We start from the raw sequence: 22,188 nt of genomic DNA, 5'->3' as shown, positions 1-22,188 counted from the left end.
AGTACATTGTTTTTACTTATTTTTAATACTTATTTTTTGATGCAAGTAGTTAAGGCCACCTAAATATAAAGTGTGACCAAATACTATAAAACTGTAACAGTAAGAACCTGTTCATTGCTTAAGTACCTTTGCTATATATTTATTAAAAACTGTAACAGACGTGATCAGACTTCAATGAGATTTTACAGTAAAATAATATTAAATGTATAGTTTCAAAGAGTGAAAAAAACTTTCTGAGAAAAAAAAAAATCTACATGATATAAACTGACATTCCCTTAGTGACTCTTCATTTGATGGCTTATAGTTTGTTGATATGTTATGATATGTTAAAAGTAGAAATCCCGTAACACATTTTGTAAGCTTTATGACCACAAATGTTTCTATGTGGTGTTTTCCATCTTCTTGACGGACTTGGTATGTTGTATAAAAAAATATCAGCTTCTTCTAACCGTCTGCTTTTGTTTCACGAAAGGTGAGTAAATAAAACGACAGTATTTTATGTTTCGAGGAGAGAAAAAACATAACTTGAAGTGCTTGAATTGAAGAGACACCATTAGATACAGATTCTCTCTCACCACACCAGAGGGTGCAAAACCGCCGCGGCTTCAGCGCACAGGCTCAGACTCCTCATCCCGAGCGCTGGTCATGTGACTCTTCCCATCGGCTGGGATTTCTCTCTCGGCATGGCGGAGATGATGGAGCTCGGTCTGCCGTCTGATACCATTTGTTTTTCACTGTGAGGAGGACACGGGCGTGTTCGTTGTCGGTAAACCGTTCTGCGCCGTTCTTCCCCCCCGGTTTCGGGCCGTAATGGCGGAGCGCGGTGTGGATGTGTCCGCTCTCCCTCAAGAGGTCCGGGAGCAGCTCGCTGAGCTGGACCTGGAGCTGTCGGAGGGTAAGCCTTTAAACAACAACGGCTCGTCCTTCCTTGTTGCGACGCGTGCGTTTAGACGGCTGTGTGCTGAATTGACAGGCTCGGTCTCGCATCCTCAATAAGAGCATCCACACACACAGGTTCCGTGATGATGATGCTTCAATGTCGCCGCCGCTCACGGAAACATACTGACCTCTTTTTCTGCATCTTACTGGTTCAGCCTCGCATTTATCCGCATTTTAAACGGCTCTTCCGCTTTGTTTTGCCCTTTAATTGTCCTGACATTAGTCTCATATGTTTCATTATTTACGGTTACATTGCGCAAAGCATAAACACCGAGCCTCTGAAGCGCGCTGGACGTATTTATATGATTATTTACAGGCCACGATTATTCTGCATGCGTGTCTCTTCATACTTCATACAGATTCCGTCAACTAGTAGTATTCAGTGTTAGTTGTATATTTAGTCTTTGCTTAATCTGACACTGAAAAATAATGCTGTTTGAAAACAATAGCTTTTGTAATATTACACTATATATATAGCAGTTAATATAATGGGTGCTCTCTTTATGGGTAAACGATAACTAACATCTTGTTGCTTTATTAACGAGTGTACTATTTGACACATTGACAGTGCTATTAATAGAACTAAACAATTTTTTCCTATATAAACAATCAACACCCATATAAGATTCAATGAGAGGTCATGTATGGCAAGCCACTGTAACATTTATTCCTTAGAATGAAAATGTCCTTACTGTTATTTATTTTACTTTATATTACTTGTAAGTAATCCCATAATGTCTAGTATTTATTTTTACATATTCCTTTGCTATTTTTTTCAATAGTATTTTACAACGACCTGTCATTTAGTTAATAATAAATAGTTGAAATAGTTACTGATAGTATTTATTCTAATCACACAATATCAGTATTTATCATGTGTTAAGTCTTATTCAATTTTATTAAATAAATACAGACCAGTAAACAGAAATTCACTTCCAATACCACAAAAAAGACCATTATTAAATATTTGCGACCACTAGAATTTGCTAAATTTGAAATTTACTATCCAGTAATTGCTAGTAACAGCTGCAAATGTAAAGAAAATGCTAGGCACTACTGAATTACATTTCTAGATTACAATAAGTATTGGTAAATATTGGTTTTATGGAATAAATGCTAAAACAGCTTGCCACAAGACATGTAAAAAGCTCACTCAGACAATGGAACTTGGCAAGTGGACTAGTGTCGCATGTGAAACTTTTTCCATGCCTTTGAATATGTAGCTTCAATATCATGCCTGTAACATATAGGCTGTATGCACATGTATAAAATTCACAAAAACTCTTTGTCTTTATTTAGCGTCTTAAATGGTCTTCAGTATGAACTGAATCAGAAATACACTACAGATTTAAAACACAGATATGTATGTGTGGTTGTTTACATTTAATGTGCCGTTATTGTCATTGTGATTCACTGCAGAAGGGGCTCTGTTTGTTTGCGTGTGTGTGTTTAGTCATCCTTATGTGTTATATAAGCCTTTCAGCAGCGGTGTATGAAAGATTCAGAAGAGCAAAACAATATCTTAAACAGCATTACCGAAATATGAAAAGAGATTCTCGTTCATCATTGCACCAGAGAATCGTTTGAAATAACAGCTGATCTGCTATCAGTGCTGCACTGATTCTCAGTACATCTCCCACACAGCAAATCAAGAGAGCACCTGGAGGCAGATTGCAATTGATGGGCTAGTTTGCTTTTGGCTTCACTTACTATTGTCATGTGTTTTTGGATTTTATGACCAAAAACATACATCATCTTGCTGATGCAGTTTTGCAAACACATGTATGCTTATCCCTTTCTGTGTTTTATGTTTTTAATTTCCTAGTGGTTGGCTTTATATATATATATATATATATATATATATATATATATATATATATATATATATATATATATATATATATATATATATATAAATGTTTATGCGTATATCTGTTTCTCAAAGCCCACAATGCAGTCCTGGCACGATTCACAGTCCCCACCTACAGTCCTCACTTTTTGGCTCTTAGACAGGCGATGCCTGCAGCCTTTAAAATACAACCAAAACTGACTAAGTACCGAGGTTTGCTTTAGAGTAATGTTTGTCATGAATATGAGCATATGTTTAGCATCACACCCATATCGTCTTTCCTTTGCACTAATGACTGTATAGATGACAGCACAAAGAAAAGGTCACAATGAAAGGCTCTTTCGGTCTTTGAAGGACCAGTGGGAGTATGGCTACTTCCAGCTCACTGCTCAAAGACCCTGTTTGGGTTCAGACATTGTAGTAGTGTAGTTATAGCCATATATTTGACAACAATAAATTATAGAGCTAGTGTTATTTCTAGGCTGCTAAGTTAATGTGGGCCATTTACTGTTTTAATAGCGGAATAATGTATTATGACAATATTAGCACATTTGTTTCTATCAAAATATGACTGTAAAATATGACTGAATTGGATATGTTTTCTTTTACATTGAACCCCTACATGTGGCTTAGGATGGTATGAATGATTGATTTATAGATCGTAGATCTCTCCCTTTTGGGCTGTACATTTACTGCTTATTTTACTTCTGCAACATTTCTCCCGGGCAGAAAAAGTTTTTTATTATTGAGCCCTGTAAATTATACAAATGGTCTTAAATTGTAATAATAATATCCTATCATCCATATGACATCCATACATTTATAATATGTAGCAAAAATTGCTACATAATTGCTTACAATGTGCCAGTTGAAAAAAAAATTGTGTAACTTTGTGAATAATACAAAAAGGATTAATATTAAATATGAAATGTTCTTGCATATACTCCATTTAAAATATGTTGCTAAAATACCTATATTTGTAGTGGCCAAGCAGACAAAGCATTTTAATTCTCAAGCTAAATTATACAAATAGGCTTAAAATTGCATTTTAAAATATCCTTAAATATACATAAAAATTTGTATGCATTTAAATGTATGTAGCCAGGAATTACAATATCTCGCACACATTTTCTACAAATTAAGTCATAACAGATATTTACTGAGTATGTATTTGTATGTTAAAGTAATTACTTTTGCGCAAGTATTTGTTTATAGTAACAAGACAGGAGATGAGAAACCATCATCATGCGTTCATTATTTGTAAAGTACGTGTGTTGTGAATGAAATAGTTTGTTTCTGTGTGTGTGTGTGTCTTCATGACAGAGGAAGAGGGGTGGAGATACGAGGTTGTGACACACTCACACACAATGAGCACCATTGAAAGCATCAGGGCTGAGCAGTCGTGATCTCTGCTTGAATTCCCAGCACATACTCAGACGCTTTTATGCACTTAAGCTGATCAAATGAGCTGTGTGTGTGTATGTGTGTGTGTGTGTGTGTGTGTGTGTGTGTGTGTGTGTGTGTGTGTGTGGAAATCCTCTTCCATAGCTGGTCAGCATATACTTAAACTAAAGAGGCTCGGACCAGCTGTATAATGTCTGATTGTGTGCATCTGTTCAGGTAACCTCAGTAGCTGAAGCGCCCACTGTGACTGTAGGAGGACAGGCAGGCTTTCTGAGTTGTAAAGAAAAAGAGAGAAAGAGATAGAGTGGGAGAGAGAGACCTAGGGACAAAACAGAAAGAGAGAAAGATTACTCTAATCTAGGTCACAGAGCATTGAGAAGCAAATACACTCATTTACCCATGATTCACAGCAGGCTTTCTGACATGTTGCGCTGTCTCTCCCACTATCTCCTCTGTATTCTCCTTTTTCCCCACCATGTTTGTTGTCTCCTTTGAAAAAAAAAAACTCTCCTGGTTTCTCTAGCTAGCTCGCTTTAAGTGCACGTCACACAGGACATGTTAATAGTTAATATCTTTTGCAATGCTTGCGATATGGGTTCCTCGATAACTGAATTATTCACTGGTCTGTGATGGACATCAGGCTTGAAAAAGAAGAGATGCACACTTTACTTCTAGCAGGCTAGCATACACTGTTCAGTAAGGGAGCAGAGTTTTTCCTAACAGCCAGTTGGAGATGTTTCTCACTTGTTTCTGTCATGGGATAAAAAATGAAAAAGATAAATATGACTTTTTATATCACAATTCTCACTGTGATTTTTAGATTTGTGAGAAATATAATTTATTAAGTCAAATGCACGCTATTAAGTAAATATATATATTAAGTAGGATGTATATATATACAATCCAAAAAACAATTTTGAAATGATGACTTTTTAAACTTAATTGCATATTCATATCTCACATTTTTCACTTGTTTCTCAGAATTGTGAGATATAAAACTTCCAGATGTGAGTTGTGATTTTCAGCTCAGACGTTTGTTTTTACAATTGCAAGATTAAATCACGCAACTCTGACTTTGTAACTCGCAATTCCCGGTTTATATTGTGCAATTGTGAGAAAAAATTGAGAATGTGAGGTTTTTTTACTCAGTGGTCTAAACAGAACATAAATGTTCAAAATGATATTCGTAATTAATTTGTCTATTGCAATTCCAAGTTTCTCTTCTGTGTGAATGCATAAAAAAAGTTTGTGGTTGTACATTCGCTCAGCAGTTTGATATATTCCTGTGCTTTTATTGTGGCTAAAATGATCTCTCCAAACATGCACAGATAATTTCTCATGTGAGTAGGCTTTTTTGTTGTTGTGTGTATGTATGTATTTAAGTGGGTTGTATTTAGAGTCACAGTTGCTATGGTAACAGTAGAGTTCTCTTTATGCTGGTCTCATTCATAACGAATAAAGATAAAAGCAGTAAGATGTCCATATGCCACAAGAACAGCTAAAACAGCATGACATGAAACTTTAACTGCATTAAACACACCAGACAGTATGACCTTTATTACAGAGCTGCTGGAAGGTGAAGTGTGTAATTTTTGCATCGTAGCATAATTGTTTAAATAGCTGAGGACAATGTGAATGTTGCTTTCCTGCACAAATCTAGTGGGTTGTATTGTGAGTGCTGCTAAAAGTGATTTTTGGCTTGATACTTGGTGGTCGCTAAGTGGTTGTTTGATGGCACAAGTGTTTATATATAGAAATATGCATACATGCATGTATATATTTAAAAATAATTTGTTACGTTTATATATTAAATATATTTATAGCCTATAGGATATAAATTTACATAAATATCTAAATACATGGAAATATTTTCTAACTATATGCTGTAGGGGTGTGTGTCTTTATATAGGCATAATAAATATACACTGTGCACACACATATATTATGTAGTGCTGTCAAACTATTAATCAAATCCAAAATAAAAGTTTTTTGTTGACATAATATATGAGCGTGTACTGTGTATATTTATTATGTATATATAATGCATGCATATATTTAAAAAAGTGTTTTATATATATATATTAATTTATATATTTATATTTAACATATATATATATATATATATATATATATATATATATATATATATATAATAATATATATTTATATTTAACATATATATATATATATATATATATATATATATATATATATATATATATATATATATATTAATTTATATATTTATATTTATATATTTATTTATATATATATATATATATATATATATATATATATATATATATATACTGTATATACTATTAAATATAAAAATATACAATTATAAATGTAAGAGATAGAGAGAGAGAATTCTCCTCAACATCTCCTCACATAATTTGATAATATTCATGTTTAAGGCATAGACAATGTGAGATGGGTTATTTTGGAGGGTTTGGTTTAGATCCCTAGCTTAATACATTAGCATTAATAACAGCATTAGAAAAGGAGTGTATTCTTGTATTTTTCATCATTTTTTAATCATTAGTGTCCTGAAATTACTTTAGTAATCACTTTTTACTGTTAGATGCAATAAAATGAATGTAATAATAAAAACGTTTTTTACATAAACTATATATTACGTTTTTTTTCATGTTACAATAGTGAGGATGAAACTCTAAATTCATACTCCAATGAGAAATTATTTGATTGAGATTTTTTTCTAAAATTATTTTCATTATTTAAACAAAAATAACAAGCTTTTTAAGGTTTTTAAAGTTAATTTTCTTACACATCTTCATGATAAAGTTTGTCGGCATTTACACTTGAAGTTGCACATGGTAAAGCACACTGTACACAAAGGTCAGATCATCCCCATATATACTGTGCTACAAAGTGAATTGGGAAGGTTACACCTGACAAGGCATGTTCCCAGGTGTGTAAAGTGGTAATTTGAGTCTTGTTGTCACCTGCGTGCACACACCCTGGTAACCCTGACTTTACTGTTTCCACAAGCAGGTTTTCAAAGCCGGTTTGTGAATCTGGTTGTATGATACGGTAAGAGCTAAGAACAGATAAGAATGGATTGAACTCCCTGTTGTGTCTTTTCCACTGTCACTCTCAGTCTGTCTGTGTGTCTCTATGTCTCTCACAGTCTGTTTTTATATTCTCAGCAGAACAGGAAACCATGTCATAGGGTAGAAGATTTAGCACTGGAGAACATGACATCATCCAGAGGGAAAGGAAATGTGTGTGTGTGTGTGTGTGTGTGTGTGAAGACAGAATGCTGGATGTGGACAAAAGAACAGTGAAGGAGGGCAATGAAATTCAACTTCAGTACAGTGTGATACAGTGTTGGCAGTTGCCGAATGGTGAGTCACCATCTGGTGGTGGGTAACCAAGGCTGTGTGTGTGTGTGTGTGAGTGTGTACTTGGGGGCACAATGGAGAGATGGCTGTATTGTGTCTTGAGTGAAAGTCATTGTGAGCTCTCTGTTGTGTCATAGTGTTTCAGGGCCAGTGATGCAGCACACCAGAGGGAGGGTAGATATGAGTATCTGAAAACATTGTAGTCAGGAAAAGTTAATGCTTTTCTAAAGAACAAGAACAAGTTCTCTCTCACAGTCAATTAAAAAAAAATGTTTGTTCATCTTTCTTTCTTTCTTTCCCTCACACACACACTCTAGTCACTGAGACACACATATTCCTGCTCCAGATCTAACTTTCCCACAGTCCAGTAGTGTGCATGTCAGCAGCTGGTGTGCATGTCTGCTGTACAGAGAGTCACTGAGGGATTAGATGGTTCTGTCTCTATTGTAATTACCTTTACAGAAAATGCATAATGTGAAACCATTAACACCAAGAAGATTTTTTTTTGCAACATCAAGGATTCATTTCATCATAGGAATTTTAAAATATATTAAAATACCAAATAAATTATTTTAAATTGTACATTATAAATTATGAATATTTTGCTAAATTGTACTGTATTAAAAAAAAAATGAATGCAGCCTTGCTGAGCAAAAGTGACCACAATATTTCAACAGTAATATGTTTATGTTTGTGCAGTCAAACAATTAATTTCGACTAATCGCATCCAAAATAAAAGTGTAAACTGTGTATATATATATGATGTATATATTAATGCAAACACATGCATGTATATATTATGTATGTGGATATATATATATAATATAAAATAATATAAGATTATAATTATATAAATGTATATACATGTAAATATTCTCAAAATATATACATGTGCGTTCGTGTTCTTACATATTTGGACGTATTTTTATCATTTTTAAGACCTATAATTTGTGGAAGTGAGATTCTGATGTGGGATTTTAACATAAATGTTACGGTATAATGATTCATAGACTGACAGTGGTTGTTGATGTCTAACTTTAGGTCACAATTTGTGTGTGAGTGGTCAAGGCTTAATGTAGATTTCTGCCTCAGTCTGTTGTCACTCACTTCACATCATTACCATTCTCCCAGCTACCAAGCACCATCCATGTGAGCCTCATGTGGACAGGACCACCTTAGGCCACCAATAAAACCTTCTAGTTTGCGGTTGACTTACAAGAGCGCATTAGCTTGTCTTGAAAGTTGGCTGTCATTTACTGCAGTTCAAAACCACTCTTTCTGAACAGCACTGGAAGAATCATAGCGAACATGCACATATACACAACCCCCTTCATAGCTACATGTGATAGAACAGTCTGGTGAAGCTAAAAATATCACATGGTGCAGCTGGGTTCGGTCCTCATGCATTACTTATGGGAGTTGACTCTTCCTTTGCCTTTTTCCTCTTTTTTAATGTTGAAAATGCTTTCGAAAGAGTGATTGGTTTAGTGGCCTATCTCATGAATCTCTATCAATGCTTAATCTTAAAGGCCAGTCCGATTTCTATGGGATTATAACAAATATTTTTGTGCTATCTCATTTGAAATCTTTCCCCTTCAGGGGATGTGTTGAAATGAGCTTGAGCTGCTCACGTATCATAACCAAAGCTCCCTCCATCCTGCATAATCCCACTAGATTACACATTCTGCTCTTTTTCACACTCACAAGCACACATGAGTCCAGCACTAACTCACTCAGATCAGCTTGGCTGTTAGAAAGTAAGATGGTGATGATCTTTAAGGATTTGGGTGTTTGGGTTTCTCTAAACCAGTGTTCCCAAACCTCCTCCATCAACAGCTAAAATGTGTTCATTTGAACCTGTGTTTTAGCAGATATTATTCAGCATTGTCATTATAAATAATCTGCTAATACAATGCCAATGCCTGTACCCTATTGTTCAACAGTTCAGGGTCAGATTTTTCAAATATTTTCTCATGCTCAACATTGATCATATATATACAGTAAAAATGATGATCTTTTGGAATGCTTTGAAGAATTAAAATTCAAAAGAGCAGCATTTATAGAGGTTACACTTGCTAATTATTAACTTAGCACTAATAAATGACCAATATTCTAGTAATATGCATGCTAATAGGTGTAACTGTAAAATGAAGTGATATATTTTATAACATGGTAAATGCTGTCACTTTTGATAAATTTAAATTTTAAACATTTGTGTATATATATGCACAAACATCACAGTTATTTTGCTGTTGACAAGTCGTAATTTCTGTTTAACAATGCAAAATTAAAATCTTTGCCTTTTTCCTACACATACCCTTGGTTGGGGTTACAAAATAAATACACTAACCCCACAATAGTATTTTCACACTTAAGCTTTAAATAAATTAGCTTTAGGTGAATTATTGTTATCTTTTTTATTTCCACACGATTTCATTTTGTTTGTGATCTAATGTAGTAACTTCTTTTATTTGAAATGTTGTATGTTGAATGTTGCATAGAAATTAAATAGAAAACGAGTGTCTGACTCTTTTGGTGAATGTTTGACAAAAATGTATCTCAAAAAGAAATGTTGAATTTATGGTGTTCATGTTTTTAGTTGCTAATCTTGTTGTCTCTCTCTTTTAGGTGACATCACACAAAAAGGATACGAGAAGAAGAGGGCCAAGGTTTTAGCACCCTATTTGACACAAACACAAAGTAAGAAATGCTGAAATATCTCTGCGTATACCCCCTCTTTCCTCCATCTCCTTTTCTGCCATATTATCTCTCTCTCCTTGTTTTTCTCAGTTGTCCACTGACTCATATGATAATGTGGTTATGAAACATCTTCTCAGGCTGTTCCTCTTGAGGTTGGAGGGTTCCATCTAGAGACCCTCTGCACTGCCCTCTACTGTTCATGGATTGTAGTGAAGCATGAATTGCTTTTATTTTATTGTCAGTCTCTGATGCAAGATATGTAGGGTTTGGTGGGCTGATTTGTCTTTTTTATGCTGGAGAGATAGGTGGATGAGATGAAAACCAAAGCTTTTCACATCTGCTTCATATACATATCTTCAGTTTTCTGTAATCATTGACCGCGTCTGATACTTTGCATCAACTGTCTCTTATTTTTCGCTACAGATTTAGCTCCGCCTCCGGCCTATGATGCACAGTCTCCTGGTCCAAGCTCCGCCTCTGCACCTGAACCTGGCCCTTCAAACTCGTCCTCCTCCTCTTCTCGCCACCGGCGCACACGGCGTCCACACCGGAGCGGCGGGACGAGAGATGAACGCTACAGATCAGGTTAGAATAGCCTGACAACATACAACTTGTTTTTGTTTAATTTTTATATTTTATCAACCATTATGGTATGAGACATTTCATCTTGTGTAAATTCAAAGGTGGTGTTTTTGCTTTCAGCAAAATGCCTTTAGAATATGTAGTTAAAAAATCTAATGTTTTAGTGACAAATAAAAACACATCACATTGTGCGAAGAACTGGAAGAATATGTTCAAGTACTTAATTTAATGTCGAAAAAACAATATTTCCTTAACATGGTTGTTGAAAGCACAATATGCATCATATTTTATGAGAAAGTGTGACATTCTACAGCAAAAGCAGCACTGCAAAATTAGAAAGAAAGCAGCATTAGATTTCCTTCAGCAAATATGATGTGTGGCCATGTAATTATATACAGCTCCTGAAGCACTTAAAAACTTACTTATACAGGTTACTTACAATGATCTCTGCACATTAAAAAGTATTTCAACATTGAACAAATGGCACACTTCACCGTTGTGAGGTTTACAGAGAGTCTGCAGATGGTAATATTTGCCTGTTCTCTGACCACATCCTTGTAAGAACTGTTTAGTCATCTGCCATGGCAGTCATACTTGGACAAAATGGATGCCTAGATAAAATGTGTCATTGTGGATTTCTGGTGCTTTGTGGCAATTGCAAGATGGCAGCTTGCTTATTAGATTGTAGGTTGCTTGTTCTGTTACTCGCCACAGATGTGATTACAAATTTTTCTATCCCACTGTTGTCAGAAAGCAGTTTTATCAGTCCTGTGGATTCAATCAGTTTATTTCATTGCATAATTTATGTTCAGGGCCTTGCTATGTAAGCATTACCACAACTGGGCAACTGCTGTTGCTTATATACAAAAGTTGCTGATTTATATCAAGATACGGAAAGCAAATTAATGAGATTTCAATCAGCCTTGTACTCTGGAGCAAAGTATTTAACCCCAGGATGTTCAAGGTTGATTGTACCTGCCACTTTTGATAAATGCGAACATCTGCTAAAATGTCGCTAAGTGAAGAGGTCCAACAAAAATATCCTGTTACTGTTTTTCTCTTTTTGTCTCAGATATCCATACTGAGGCTGTTCAAGCAGCATTGGCCAAACATAAAGAGGAAAAGATGGCGCTGCCCATGCCAACCAAACGTCGGTCCGCATATGTACAGTCACCAATTGACAACTGCACCCCTCCAGGTAATATACACAAGCACCACATTAACCATTACACTAATATACTAGAGAGCTAGAGAAGAATATATCATGTAAACATACAGAACCACAACACATAAGGTAAGGACATATAACATAATTTAGATAATAGTATGACTAATCAGGATCACTTTTCTTGTTAAAAATGGTTAAAAAAGTTAAATTCTTATCCATATGTATTTTATAATATAATAATCAATAATAATCAATTATTGTATTTAGAATATATACTTAGCATAGCTTTTGTATTTGCTGTGGTGTTAAAATGTTTTATAAAAAAATATGATTATTTTCCATTATATATATGTGTGTGTGTGTGTGTGTGTGTGTGTGTGTGTGTGTGTGTGTGTGTGTGTGTGTGTGTATTTTAGATAATACTGTGACATCCACATTTTTTATTCTTGGAAAAAAATAACAATAAAAAAGCTTAAACAATTCTTAGCATTATTTTCTTTTACTTATATACTATAATTTTCATTCTTGTCTTTTAATTTACTTTCCATCTTTCTTTCTGCCTTTCACTCTCTCTGCTAGACTCCTCCTCTTCCTCTGATGATGAGGCGGTGTCGAGTGAAAGTGCAGGGCCTCAGCAGTCTCCAGACACCTGGATTAATAGCTCCCTGCACGGCTCCTCCACCTCCTCCTCTGCCTCCTCCACTCTCTCCCATGGGGAGTCTCGGCCCACCCAGGCCCCTCAGCCTCAGTCTCAGCAGGTCCCACCTCCACCTGCACCTGCCCACCCGCCCCACTCCCACTCCCAGCCCTCCGCCCTGGCAGAGGCCTTCGCTCAGGCACGCATCGGTGAGTCAGTTACCCCACACTATTTTTGCATTGTTTATACACTTTAGATTTTCCGTTTGGTTTAGACATTAAATTTAAGCTGTTTTTGCATGTGCTTTCACTGCTTTATTATTTCTAATTGTTTGTCTTTTATGTTTTCTTTTGCCAAATTATAATTTTTTGTTCATTTATATCTTCTGTGACTCTCAGTGAGAAGAATAGAAAAAGGTAAAATTGAGTGTTAGCAGTTTTCCTCCTTTCCCTGTGTTTGTTAAATTTCTTGTGAGTTATGATTAGTATCTGCCCCTCCACATGTCCCACCTTAAGCCTCTGCTCCACCTGTGTGTTTAAAGCCTATAGATGATTGGTCTGTATTTCTGCATTCGCACCGTTGAAAAACTGTTTATTTGCATCAGACCTGAAATGGAATATTCAGTAGGCTGATATTATTGGTTAATGTTTTTCTCCACCCACACAGCCTTAGCCTACAGAGGCAGAAAAAGTTAATCTATTTTGGTGAAAGATTATGAAAACAATGATGTATGATGATGATAATACACAATAAAGCACTGACAGTTACGTAAGAGATAATGTACAGACTGACGGGGTGATCGATATTGTAGCACTCTGAAGAGGTTTATTTTGGGATACCAAACAACTGACTTCACATCATCTCACGATAACGGCAGACATCACTTAACTACTTAACATGAAAATATTGTGAAATATTGATATGAGATTAAATGAAGAAAGACATACTGCTATTCAAAGGTTAGGGTGTTTGAAAGAGTCCTTTTATGCTTACCTAGGCTGCATTTATTTGATCAATAAAAAAAGCATAATATTGTGAAATATGAAACTTTTTTTTCTCATATATTTTAAAAATGTTATTTACTACTGTAATGACAAAATAAATGATTCAATTAGTTTTTACCTTTGATATAATTAGCAGTTTTTTAAAACACTTTTGCTGCTAAATATGTTTACGGAAACCATGATACACATTTTTTTGCTTTGTTTATTAAAGTTTTACCAATATAAATATGTTTACTGTCTCTGTTGACCAAGTTAATGCATCTTTGATGAATGAAAGTGTTTCTTTTAAATAAAATCTTAAAGACCCAAACATTTGAACAGTAGTTTATAATATATAGGAAATGTTTGTCACTTACACAGTTTAAATGACATGGTATATAGAAATATTTGAATATTAGATGAATCTAAATAAAATATATTATACATACAGTAAATAGGGGCTGTTTGATTTCATGTTGTCTTTAAAATATTTTTTGGGGTTATTACAAGTAAATCATGGAAACTTATATTGAATGCACATAGTTTTTTTGAAAAAAAGTGGTACAAATATAATTCTGATACATTTTCCTATTTGTTTTCCACATAAGAAAGAAAGCCATGCAGGTTTGGAGGGACAAAGCAATTGGAAATAAGTGCTTAATTTTGGCTGAGCTATTACTTTAAGAAAAACTTTTATCTGGGCTGGGCATGAGTAAATAATATGTGTTATTTTGTACCAGATCCGGTAGGAGGAGTCGGGCCCCCTGATGTGCCATCCCAAGCTCAGGCCAGAGGCTCTCGTGTGGATCTGCCTGCCAACGCCGTGGTGCGAGGCATGAGTCGAGGCCAGAGCCGGTCCAGCATGATGGAGACAGCAGACGGTACTGAGTGTGTGTGTGTGTGTGTGTGTGTGTGTGCCTGAAAAAAAAGAGTACTAGAAAAAGGGATTTAATTTTAGTGTGCTACATTCGACATACATGCTCTTAAAATGTATGTCGACCTTTCATAACTTTCTTTTCATGCCTTTAGAGCTTTGTGTTAACATCTCAGTAGGGACATTTCAGTATGTTTTATGATTGCTGTGTTTGATTGCTTCATTAATCACATTCCGTATCTTTTTTCTTTTCCACCTTTTATCCACTTGTGTCATGTTGCTTTTCTCTGTCAGTGAGAAGAGTAGGCAGAGGTAATTGGTTATAGACGTGTCCTGTAGGTTGACTTGAAACTGTGTTTGTGCTTGTGTGCTATATATGTGTTACACAGAGGAAATGTGAACCCAAGTGAAACCCTGCACTTCTTTAGGAAAATAAATAAATAGTAGATAAGTCATCGCTGCGTCTCTGCTTACATGTGGTTTTACTCAGTCCTGATTCTTCAAAACACATCAAGACTGCTTTGCAAGTGAACTAGTATGTAAATTATTCTGATATTTACTCACCCAAAAATTCCCATAGATGTTTTATAAAATAATTTGTTACAACATTTGTACTATATTACAAAGTCTTTTATATTACAAAGTCTATATTACAAATTATCTTGATACAACAAAATAAAAATGCACTATCTTTTAAAAGTTTGGGTTTGGCAAAAAATATTTTTGTTTTAAAGTCTCTCCAACTTTGGACAGTGATATTGTTAAATATTATTACAATTTGAAATGAATTATTTTTTTATTTTTTTTTTTTTATGCAATGTCATTTACTTTGACAAAAGTGAATTTTCATTATTCCAGTCTTTAGTGTCACATGATCTTTCAGAAATCAATGTAATATTAATATTTGATGCACATTTTTTAAATAGAATGTAAAATAGTTTTTGTATCACTGTAAAAAAAAATATTATCATCTTATATATATATATATTATTTAATATATATATATATATATATATATATATATTGAAATTAAACAATTAAAACCTTTCTGAACCCAAACTTAGAACGGTGGTGTATATATAATTTTACATATATTTATTTTTATATTGATTTTATTTGCAAATCATTGTATATCTTGGCTATATCCTGAGCAGAACTGATGATACCACTGTAGGAGAGTGATATATATATATATATATATATATATATATATATATATATATATATATATATATATATATATATATATAATGTGATATAGATATATATAAATTAGTAGTCATGATTTACACATTCCCAGCTCAGTTAAAAGTGCGTGTGAGTGTGTGTTTGTTCGTCTGTCTCATCCCACCCTGCCTGACCCCAATCCTGGTGTAGGTGTTCCAGTGTCCAGTCGTGTATCCACAAAGATTCAGCAGTTGCTAAACACGCTAAAACGACCCAAACGCCCGCCACTCAGTGAGTTCTTCATGGATGACCAAGAGGAGATTGTAGAAGGTACGTGAATGAATTCAGCAAACATCAAACACTCTAAAAGAAAGCTGCAGTAATGTGGATCAGCATATATCTCCTTCCACAGTTCCTCAGGCAGATCCTAACACCCCAAAGCCAGAAGGCCGGCAGATAATCCCAGTGAAGGGGGAGCCGTTGGGTGTGGTCAGTAACTGGCCTCCTGCTCTTCAGGCAGCATTAGCTCGATGGGGTGCTACACAAGGCAAGAGCCCTGCCCTCACAGCTCTGGATATCACTGGAAAACCACTTTATACTCTTACGTATGGTAAGACTGAGCAAGGTCACCTGCAAAACACTTACTTTGATTGAAAGCATATGCTGAAATTGGCAAGAAAGGTCTAAGGGCTTTAAAATAAGTGATTGGTGTGTGATTGACAGGGAAACTGTGGAGTCGCAGCGTTAAGCTGGCCTACACTCTTCTCAACAAGCTGGGAACCAAAAACGAACAGATCCTCAAACCAGGAGACAGGGTAAAAAAACAAAAAAACCTATTATGTATAAAAAAAACTTATTTTGAATGCAATTAATCAAAATTAATTGTTTGACAGCACTAAAAATGTTATTCGTATATTTACATATTACATATAGAATATAATATTTTATTTTATTTATTTTTAAACAATGTCTTTTTATCGATCCAGGTGGCGTTGGTGTATCCTAACAGTGACCCTGGTATGTTCTGGGTTGCGTTTTACGGCTGTTTGTTGGCTGAAGTCATTCCTGTGCCCATAGAGGTTCCATTATCCCGAAAGGTAGTTACCAATAATATATTATACATAAATTTCAAATCTAAATAGAGTGCCAGCAACTCATACTGGTTTTGTTGTTGAAATCATTTCTGTGTGTTTGCAGGATGCTGGAAGCAGCCAGGTTGGTTTTTTGTTAGGTAGCTGTGGGGTGGGTCTGGCTTTGACCAGTGAGATCTGTTTGAAGGGTTTACCCAAGACCCCCACTGGAGAAATATTGCAGTTTAAAGGTCAGAGACTTCACAATGCAAATTAATGATACATTTCCTTTCAGAAGCCAGTCAGCGATGCTAATTGTTGTAAGAAATCTAATACTAGTTGGGTTTCTGATAGGCTGGCCCAGATTAAAGTGGGGAGTGACGGACTCCAAATACCTCACGAAGCCTTCGAAAGACTGGCAGCCTCACATACCAACAGCCAACACAGACACGGCATACATTGAGGTGAGATCATGTGCATGTATTTCTCTGTGCGTATGTTTGTTGAATTGATGTAAATACACTTTTCTCTTGTTCTTTCATGCAGTATAAGGCCAGTAAGGAGGGCACAGTGATGGGTGTTGCGGTTTCAAAAGTTGCCATGTTAACACATTGCCAGGCTCTCAGTCAGGCCTGTAACTACTGTGAGGGTGAGTGATGCTGTTGTTATGGAAACACCATCCTTTTGTTGCATCTACACTAAACCAAAAAACTAGCTATGCAGCTTTATACCCTGCTCCTTTGGAGATGTAACAAATTATGTCTTCATTCAGGTGAAACTCTGGTGAATGTTTTGGACTTTAAGAAGGACATGGGCTTGTGGCATGGAGTTCTCACAGTGAGTGACAAAAATGCCTCATCCGTGCTATTTCTACAGATATTATCAGAATACTAGCTGAAACTGGTAAGATTATAATTGGATGAAATCTGTACATGCGTGCTATTGTGGCCCTAACTTAACTTCCGTTAGATATCCCAACAGAAACAATAACTGCTGTATATAACCTTCTATATTATTATTTTTTTGATAACAAGCAAAATATGTTTGCTGCATAAATCAGACAAATTTCTCTGCCAGCAGGAGCTTGTAAGGGCTGTAGACAAAGCTGCTCTGAGCTTACAAATGCTGCCTTACATGTAGGATGAAATGAAAATGATATTTTTTAAAGAAAGAAATACAGTGATGTAAAAACACCCTGAATTTAACTTCAGGCCAGGCTCGAGCGTATAAAATCAGACTATCTTTTGATACATTTTTGATTACTTTTAATATTGTACCATATTCATATTAAAATGGAAAGAAAAATATTCCAACTGATGTTACTAACAACATGTGATTTAACAAGTGAATTAAGCACTACTATTTCCCAAAGTGGTGTTTGTGAAGGAACTGCAGGGGGTTTGTAAATGATCATGCTAATCATTAAGTAAGTCATTAAAATGTACAATAAACAGAAATAATGTTAGAATATCATCAATTAAATATGATGCTATCAAAAAACTGTATGTCATGTAGACATTTTAGAAAGTAAAATTAAAAAGATTTTTTACTTCTGTTATTGCTATTGTGTAAAAATGGATTGCAATGTATGTAATTAATGTTGTCAGTAAAATGTTACTGTAGTCTGAGAGCAAGTATTTTAAAATGTAATTTAATCTAATTATAAGCACTTTTGGAGTCTGATTATGTAATCCAAATGACGTGTAATAATGTCTGTGTGCATTTCAGAGTGTGATGAACCGAATCCACACCATCAGTGTTCCATATGCAGTAATGAAAGCTTGTCCACTTTCCTGGGTTCAGCGAGTTCACATACACAAAGGTATTACAAACAAAAAAACAAAGATATGTCTGTCATCTGCACATATTTGTTTTGATATGAGAATTGCCTTTTTCTATAGCACGGGTTGCCCTGGTGAAGTGTCGGGACTTGCATTGGGCGATGATGGCTCACAGAGATCAGAGAGACACCAGTCTGGCCTCATTGCGCATGCTAATTGTTGCAGACGGAGCCAATCCATGTGAGTTCCACTACCAGACCTCCTGCAGAGACTCTGTGGGAGATGATGTGCCTTTAATATTCATATTCAATGATTTGACCCTTTTCATCTCTCTGTATCTCCATCTCTTTCTGATTTAGGGTCGGTTTCATCATGTGATGCCTTTTTAAACGTATTCCAGGCTCATGGTTTGAAGCCAGAGGTCATTTGTCCTTGTGCTACGTCACCTGAGGCCATGACGGTTGCCATACGGAGGTATATCATTCTTTCGACGAACTGCAGGGCTCCCTGTTAAAAAGCACTGGTTATTTGTTTCCTGATTGTGAAATGTTTCTCTAGGCCTGGGGTCTCTGGTGCTCCTCTTCCAGCGAGAGCCATCCTGTCCATGACTGGCCTGAGCCATGGCGTCATCAGGGTCAACACTGAAGACAAAAACTCTGCTCTCACCGTCCAGGATGTGGGACACGTCATGCCTGGAGGTGCGTGTGTGCTACTAATGCTAGGTTTATATACTAAACGTTTGTAATACGATTTAGGATTTTTTAAAATGTTTTTGAAATACGTTTCTTTTGCTCACCAAGGATTTGGATAAAAATTAAGGGAAAACAATGTTTTGAAATATTGTTACAATTGGAAAGACCATTTTTCTATTTTTAAACATGTTAAAATGCAATTTATTACTGGTATGGCAACATGAATTTTTTTAGCAGCCATTACTCCAGTCTGCATTGATCCTACAGAAATCATTCTAATAAATCATAACTTTATCCAAAAAGGACACATTCAGTTGGACAAAAATTTGAGCGATTTATTATATAGATATTTATTTATAATTATTTTCAAAAAAAATTTAAACAAAGAATATATTTTATGTATGTATCTTTTTACTCAAGTATGGTTTTCAGATAAAAATTGTTTTATAATGATCATCTTTAGTAATATTTGACCATTAGTAATAATTGATAATAGTTAAGCAATAAAACAGCATGCTAGAATGATTTCTGAAGGATTAAAATTATTTAAATTGTAATATTATTTCACAATATTAGTGCTTTTACTGTGTTTTTGATTAAATGTTTTTCAAAAACATTTTAATGAAAACCCTCGTTGAATTTTGCGTGTGTGATTTGCATTGTCCATACATACAAAATATACTCCTTGTAACACTGTAGGTTTATAGAGTATGGTAATACTAATTCATAATACCAAATTTAAATATGTTTGTCAAGGATGCATGAAGTTAGCATGTATGTTTATGTGTGTTTTAGCATTGATGTGCATTGTGAAACCGGATGGGCCGCCCATGCTGTGTAAAACGGATGAGATTGGAGAGATTGTCGTGAACTCTCGTGCTGGTGGGAACATGTACTACGGCCTGCACGGAGTCACCAAAAACACCTTTGAAGTATGACGATCAATTTAATACTCACATACACGGACTTTATGTACAAACCCCCCAAAATATATTTGTAATGGAATAATGCTGCAGTTTTGAGGTGTATGTAAATGTTGTGTTTGAAACCTCGCAGGTGATCCCAGTCAATGCTAGCGGCACTCCTATTGGTGAAATCCCATTTGTGCGGTCAGGATTACTGGGGTTTGTTGGACCGGTAAGAATGTGAAAAAGTAAAACAAGAGATGGACAGTGCATTTTTTTATGTGAATAAAATCTGTTATCCCCCTCTATTCCTCCAATAGGGTAGTTTGATATTTGTGGTGGGTAAGAATGAAGGCTTGCTGATGGTTAGTGGTCGGCGTCACAATGCTGATGATCTGGTAGCGACTGCACTAGCGGTGGAGCCAGTCAAAACAGTGTACAGAGGAAGGTAAGGCTTCCCAGTTGAATATGAAGACAACAATTTGGGATTAAAATTTCTTTTAATGAGAGATGATACTAATTTGAAGTGTATGTGTTTGTGTTTTGTAGGATTGCAGTCTTCTCAGTGACGGTGTTCTATGATGAGAGGATAGTGATTGTAGCAGAGCAGAGGCCTGATGCCAGTGAAGAAGACAGCTTCCAGTGGATGAGTCGGGTTCTACAGGTGCACACAAAATTATAGCAATCATTTAAATTGATTGTTTTATACTTATACTATGGGCAGCAGGTTGACTACAGGCATCCCAAGTTCGAATCCTGACCTTTTCTGCTCTCTCTTTCATACTTCCTGTCTGATCTTAACTCTCCTATAATAATAAAGGCAAAAATGCCAGTCTGATCAGATGTACCATGTTAATGCCATGGTACAAAAGGCGGTATTCTTATACACAACTGTGACTGTGCTGCCAATATATGCTATTTTTGGGAGGAAAAATGGTTTGTAATGATTATTACTAAAAATTTATAATTATTTAATGAATATTTAATGCTTATGTATTGTTTAAAGCTATTTGTCATTAGAATCCATGTTGTTATTGTTAACTAAAACTAAAATGATTAAAAATCATTTTCATTGAGATAAAAGCTGAAATATAATAAAATAAAATAATTGAAATTAAATTTCAATTTTGAAGTACTTTGAAGTACTTACTTATTTAGTAATAAAACTAAAACATACATAACAATTTAATTAAAGATGGATAGAATAGAATATCTTAAAAGAAGGAAAAAATTTCAATGAGCACATAGCAACATAGCACATAAAAAAGCACATAGCAAAATTATTTAAAGGGATAGATCACCCAAAAATTTAAAATCTGTAATTAATTACTCACCCTCATGTCATTTTAATGAAATCAATAGCTTTCTGGTAAACAGCAACACAACTGAAAGGTTCCCAGGCCTAGTAACGTAGTAAGGATATCAGTAAAACAATACATGGGACTTCAGTGGGTCTTGTAAACTGAAAATATAAAAATAATAAGATTTTAATTATTTCATGACTGCATATAAGTAATACTAAAATACTAAAATAATATTGTCTTTAATTAGCTTTATCTAATCATACCAATCAGGTTATTGAATTTACATGGAATACAGTTACATTGTATTTAAGGCAGCAATTTACCATGGTTAAAGCTTGCATAAATGTTAACTCACTGTTTAGTTTAACACACAAAAGTTTGACAACCTTTTTTATATGATGCATTTATTTGTTTTTCAGTAGTTTTTGTGTATTGTTTCACAATTGTAGGCAATTGACAGTATTCATCAGGTGGGATTGTATTGTCTTGCACTGGTTCCTGCCAACACCCTGCCCAAAACTCCCCTAGGGGGCATTCACATCTCAGACACCAAGCAGCTCTTCCTGGAGGGAGCTCTGCACCCCTGCAACATCCTCATGTGCCCCCACACCTGTGTCACCAACATGCCCAAACCCCGTCAGAAACAACCAGGTTTGTATGCAGGAGTTAAATAGAGATCTTAGAGGCGAGGGAACCGTAAAATTCTTGAGGTCAAAAATCTGATGCATGTGATGGTTTTCTCAAAGGGTTCTTTTCTGTTATTGTCTT

At 35.2% G+C, this 22,188-nt stretch overlaps 1 protein-coding gene across 5 annotated transcripts in view; it reads left to right on the top strand.

The window, feature by feature from the left end:
- Positions 1–581: 581 nt before the first annotated feature.
- Positions 582–22,188, top strand: part of dip2bb (disco-interacting protein 2 homolog Bb) — a 29,747-nt gene continuing 8,140 nt past the window's right edge. Inside the window, exons 1-24 of one of the 5 annotated variants that reach the window (XM_043241077.1) lie at positions 597–895; positions 10,186–10,257; positions 10,681–10,842; positions 11,912–12,037; positions 12,587–12,853; positions 14,368–14,508; positions 14,796–14,813; positions 15,879–15,998; positions 16,081–16,278; positions 16,392–16,483; positions 16,655–16,765; positions 16,866–16,989; positions 17,093–17,202; positions 17,285–17,387; positions 17,511–17,575; positions 18,467–18,560; positions 18,640–18,759; positions 18,879–18,993; positions 19,078–19,217; positions 20,007–20,143; positions 20,268–20,348; positions 20,437–20,564; positions 20,666–20,780; positions 21,870–22,071. In XM_043241077.1, coding sequence (XP_043097012.1) covers positions 811–895; positions 10,186–10,257; positions 10,681–10,842; positions 11,912–12,037; positions 12,587–12,853; positions 14,368–14,508; positions 14,796–14,813; positions 15,879–15,998; positions 16,081–16,278; positions 16,392–16,483; positions 16,655–16,765; positions 16,866–16,989; positions 17,093–17,202; positions 17,285–17,387; positions 17,511–17,575; positions 18,467–18,560; positions 18,640–18,759; positions 18,879–18,993; positions 19,078–19,217; positions 20,007–20,143; positions 20,268–20,348; positions 20,437–20,564; positions 20,666–20,780; positions 21,870–22,071 — 2,926 coding nt within the window. In that variant the 5' untranslated portion in view covers positions 597–810. Of the gene's footprint in view, positions 896–10,185; positions 10,258–10,680; positions 10,843–11,911; positions 12,038–12,586; positions 12,854–14,367; positions 14,509–14,795; positions 14,814–15,878; positions 15,999–16,080; positions 16,279–16,391; positions 16,484–16,654; positions 16,766–16,865; positions 16,990–17,092; positions 17,203–17,284; positions 17,388–17,510; positions 17,576–18,466; positions 18,561–18,639; positions 18,760–18,878; positions 18,994–19,077; positions 19,218–20,006; positions 20,144–20,267; positions 20,349–20,436; positions 20,569–20,665; positions 20,781–21,869; positions 22,072–22,188 lie in introns of those variants that run through there. The other 4 variants (XM_043241074.1, XM_043241078.1, XM_043241075.1 and 1 more) reach the window with 4 other exon arrangements.

Source organism: Puntigrus tetrazona, chromosome 6 (genome assembly GCF_018831695.1).
Source record: "Puntigrus tetrazona isolate hp1 chromosome 6, ASM1883169v1, whole genome shotgun sequence".
Taxonomy (NCBI): domain Eukaryota; kingdom Metazoa; phylum Chordata; class Actinopteri; order Cypriniformes; family Cyprinidae; genus Puntigrus; species Puntigrus tetrazona.
This window is presented reverse-complemented; position numbering and strand designations above follow the sequence as displayed.